At 50.8% G+C, this 2,851-nt stretch overlaps 1 protein-coding gene across 1 annotated transcript in view; it reads right to left on the bottom strand.

Annotated features, from left to right (window-relative positions):
- Positions 1–1,785, bottom strand: part of CSPG5 (chondroitin sulfate proteoglycan 5) — a gene marked incomplete in the record, with an annotated part of 17,686 nt that extends 15,901 nt beyond the window's left edge. Inside the window, 2 exon segments of the mRNA XM_072413435.1 lie at positions 1–250; positions 1,565–1,785. Coding sequence (XP_072269536.1) covers positions 1–250; positions 1,565–1,637 — 323 coding nt within the window.
- Positions 1,786–2,851: the final 1,066 nt, after the last annotated feature.

Below are 2,851 nucleotides of genomic sequence, written 5' to 3'. Positions count from 1 at the left end.
ATTCCATTGGCTTGGCCGTTAGGAGCTGCGGAAGACGCCAGGGATTTGGGGGGTTTTATCTCCGGCTTCTTCGCCTTGGATCCACTCCGGGATTTATTGTCCATGAAGGAATCTTCTCCGGCAGATCCGGATCTCCCAGCTGTCACATCCAGAATTCCTTTTTGCAGAAGAGAAGCCAAAATCTCTGCCGCCGGTTGTCTGTGAACTCCTTGCTCCGTGAAGCCCGACAGGTCGCTTCCATTTTTGGGGTCTGACACAGGAAATGAAAGACAAAAAGGGGGAAAAAAGAGACAATATCAGAATTCGTCACCTGGCTGTCTATAGAAAACAAAGAATTCTGGGTTCTGCCAACAAACCCAGAGAAGTTAATGAAGGGATTTCAGGATTTTATTTTCTTTGGTTAAAATGTAGCAATCTGATATGATGGCACTTCCTGGTGACAACGCTTTGTCCCTGTCTCCTCATTGCTTGTGGGTTGTCACCTCATCTTCAGATGGAGACCACAAGCAACCATTTCTAAACCAGACATGGCCCATTGTGGTCAACCCTGAGAAATGGCCGGCAGCCATTGCTGGATTGCATGGAGACGTGAAGTGACTGCGGGAGGCTGCAGGAGATCAGCAGCACGGAGATGGGGCAAAGGTGAGAATACAGAATTCTGTGTTATGGATACTGTGTGCAATATGCAGAGAACAATGACAGAACCTCGGCCTACAGGTTTCTGTATTTACATAAAAGATGCAAGTAAGAAATTGCAATAATAGTTACCGGGGTGAGGATTTAACGTTTTACTTGATGGGACCCCAAAAAATATGATGCTTAAATAATTGCCCCACCATAGTAAATCCCCCCCATCGGGTCTCCATGTATAGAATATAAGAAGAGCCCAATTATTGTCACGTGTCCCCAGTCCCCAGGAATCCGCAGCCTCCGGCCAGTGCAGCGTTTGCCAATAATTGGCCATATTATCTATTCATGGCACGCGTCGTTACCAATCCATCACAGCCCATGTGCCACCCTCCGTCTGCCTGCTTTCTGGGGTCTGCGCCCCTTCCAGGACCATTAACTGCGGATTGACTGGGGGGGGGGGGGGGGGGTGCAGCTGAATTTTGCGGAATAAAAACTGAATCCCTGAGCCAAAATCACAAATAAAATTATTTCTGTATTTGCCCCACAAAGCACCCCTGGTGTGTGCCTGACATTATCCGCAGCGTTTAACCGACTGCAGGGCAATTAACCCTTGGCGTCCAGGTGAGAGCGCCGTGTTGCTAGGGGCTGAGGGGTAGATGGGAGGGACCCAAGCAATGCCAATTCCCTCGGCTCTACCCAGCCTGGCACACAGGGGGTTAATGCAATGTTGCTTGGCAAAATGAAATGCCCCACCGCCGCCTCTTGCCCCCCTATTCTGTTGCCCCCAAATTCAGGGGCAGATCCTCAGCTGAGACCACCGCCAGGGTGAATGCTGCAGCATCAGGCGTAGAAATTGCAGCAATGGTGGGCACAGGTGGGGTGCAGGACGGACAGGTGCAACACACACACAACTACCCACCCCAGGGTCACCTACCTCCAGCTGTGTCCCCGCCGCACAGAACGGCCACTGAGCAGAGAACGGCAGCCAGACTCCAGCAGCCCTCCATGGTCAGAGATTGATGGATTGGGGTCTGCGCAGACTGATGGCAGGGGGGATTCAGCCCCAGATGTCCTGTGTGGCCCCTCCGCACAGAGCAGGCTGGGGGCTCATTGTGCGCTGCAACCTCCTCACTCTGCCTAATGCTTCTGCTGCTGAGGAGGGATGAGGATGGGGGGGGGGGGGGGGGGGGAGGGGGGGCTGCCTGCCTAGGGGGGGCTATGGAAGCTTCTGTATCCTATAATAAATTCTATTTAATGATTTGCCCAATAATGGGGGCTCAGAGGAGGCAGCTCACCCAGACCACCGACCGTCCGACCTCTACAGACACACAGACGTCTGTAAGGATCTGATCCCTGCAGATGGCGCTCACACATGAAGGGGAGGTGTACAACACATACAATGGACGATTCATTATAATACACAAAACTCGTCCCTGAAATGTTCAATAATATCAGGAGGAGGACTGCGGCCCCCATTCCATTGTAATTCTCGGTATCTGTTCCTATTCTGTATGTATGGAGTCTGCACAGTACTACTTCTCTTGTCCTGTACCCCGGGTGTAATTCTCAGTATCTATTCTTATTCTGTATGTATGAACACTGCACAGTACCACTTCTCTTGTCCTGTAACCAGGGTATAATTCTCAGTATCTGTTCTTATTCTGTATGTATGGACTCTGCACAGTACCACTTCTCCTGTTCTGTACCCGGGTGTCATTCTCAGTATCTGTTCTTATTCTATATGTATGGATTCTGCACAGTACTACTTATCTTGTCCTGTACCCCCGGTGTAATTCTCGGTATCTGTTCTTATTCTGTATGTATGGACTCTGCACAGTACCACTTCTCTTGTCCTGTACCCCAGGTGTAATTCTCAGTATCTGTTCTTATTCTGTATGTATGGACTCTGCACAGTACCACTTCTCTTGCCCCATACCCCCGGTGTAATTCTCGGTATCTGTTTCGCTGGTATAGATTGCCAGCTCTTGGGCCCGGTGTTGTTTGGGTTCGGTGTTCGGAGCAGATTGTCTGATTGATGATAGCAAACAAACCACCAACGCTGCCGATCATGGCGGAGGCCCCTGGAGAGGAGGAAGCGTCTCCCGCCAACGCGGCTGCTGCTCCGTGCATGTTTCCTGACTTTGCTTCTATTCATAGACCCCCCACCCACCATAATTACCCCCCCATATGCCTACTGGGGCTCTATAAATACCCCCCAACA

This window comes from Pyxicephalus adspersus, chromosome 5 (assembly GCF_032062135.1).
Source record: "Pyxicephalus adspersus chromosome 5, UCB_Pads_2.0, whole genome shotgun sequence".
NCBI classification, from domain to species: Eukaryota; Metazoa; Chordata; class Amphibia; order Anura; family Pyxicephalidae; genus Pyxicephalus; species Pyxicephalus adspersus.
The sequence above is the reverse complement of the archived record's forward strand: the minus strand, read 5'-3'. Positions and strand labels throughout refer to the sequence as shown.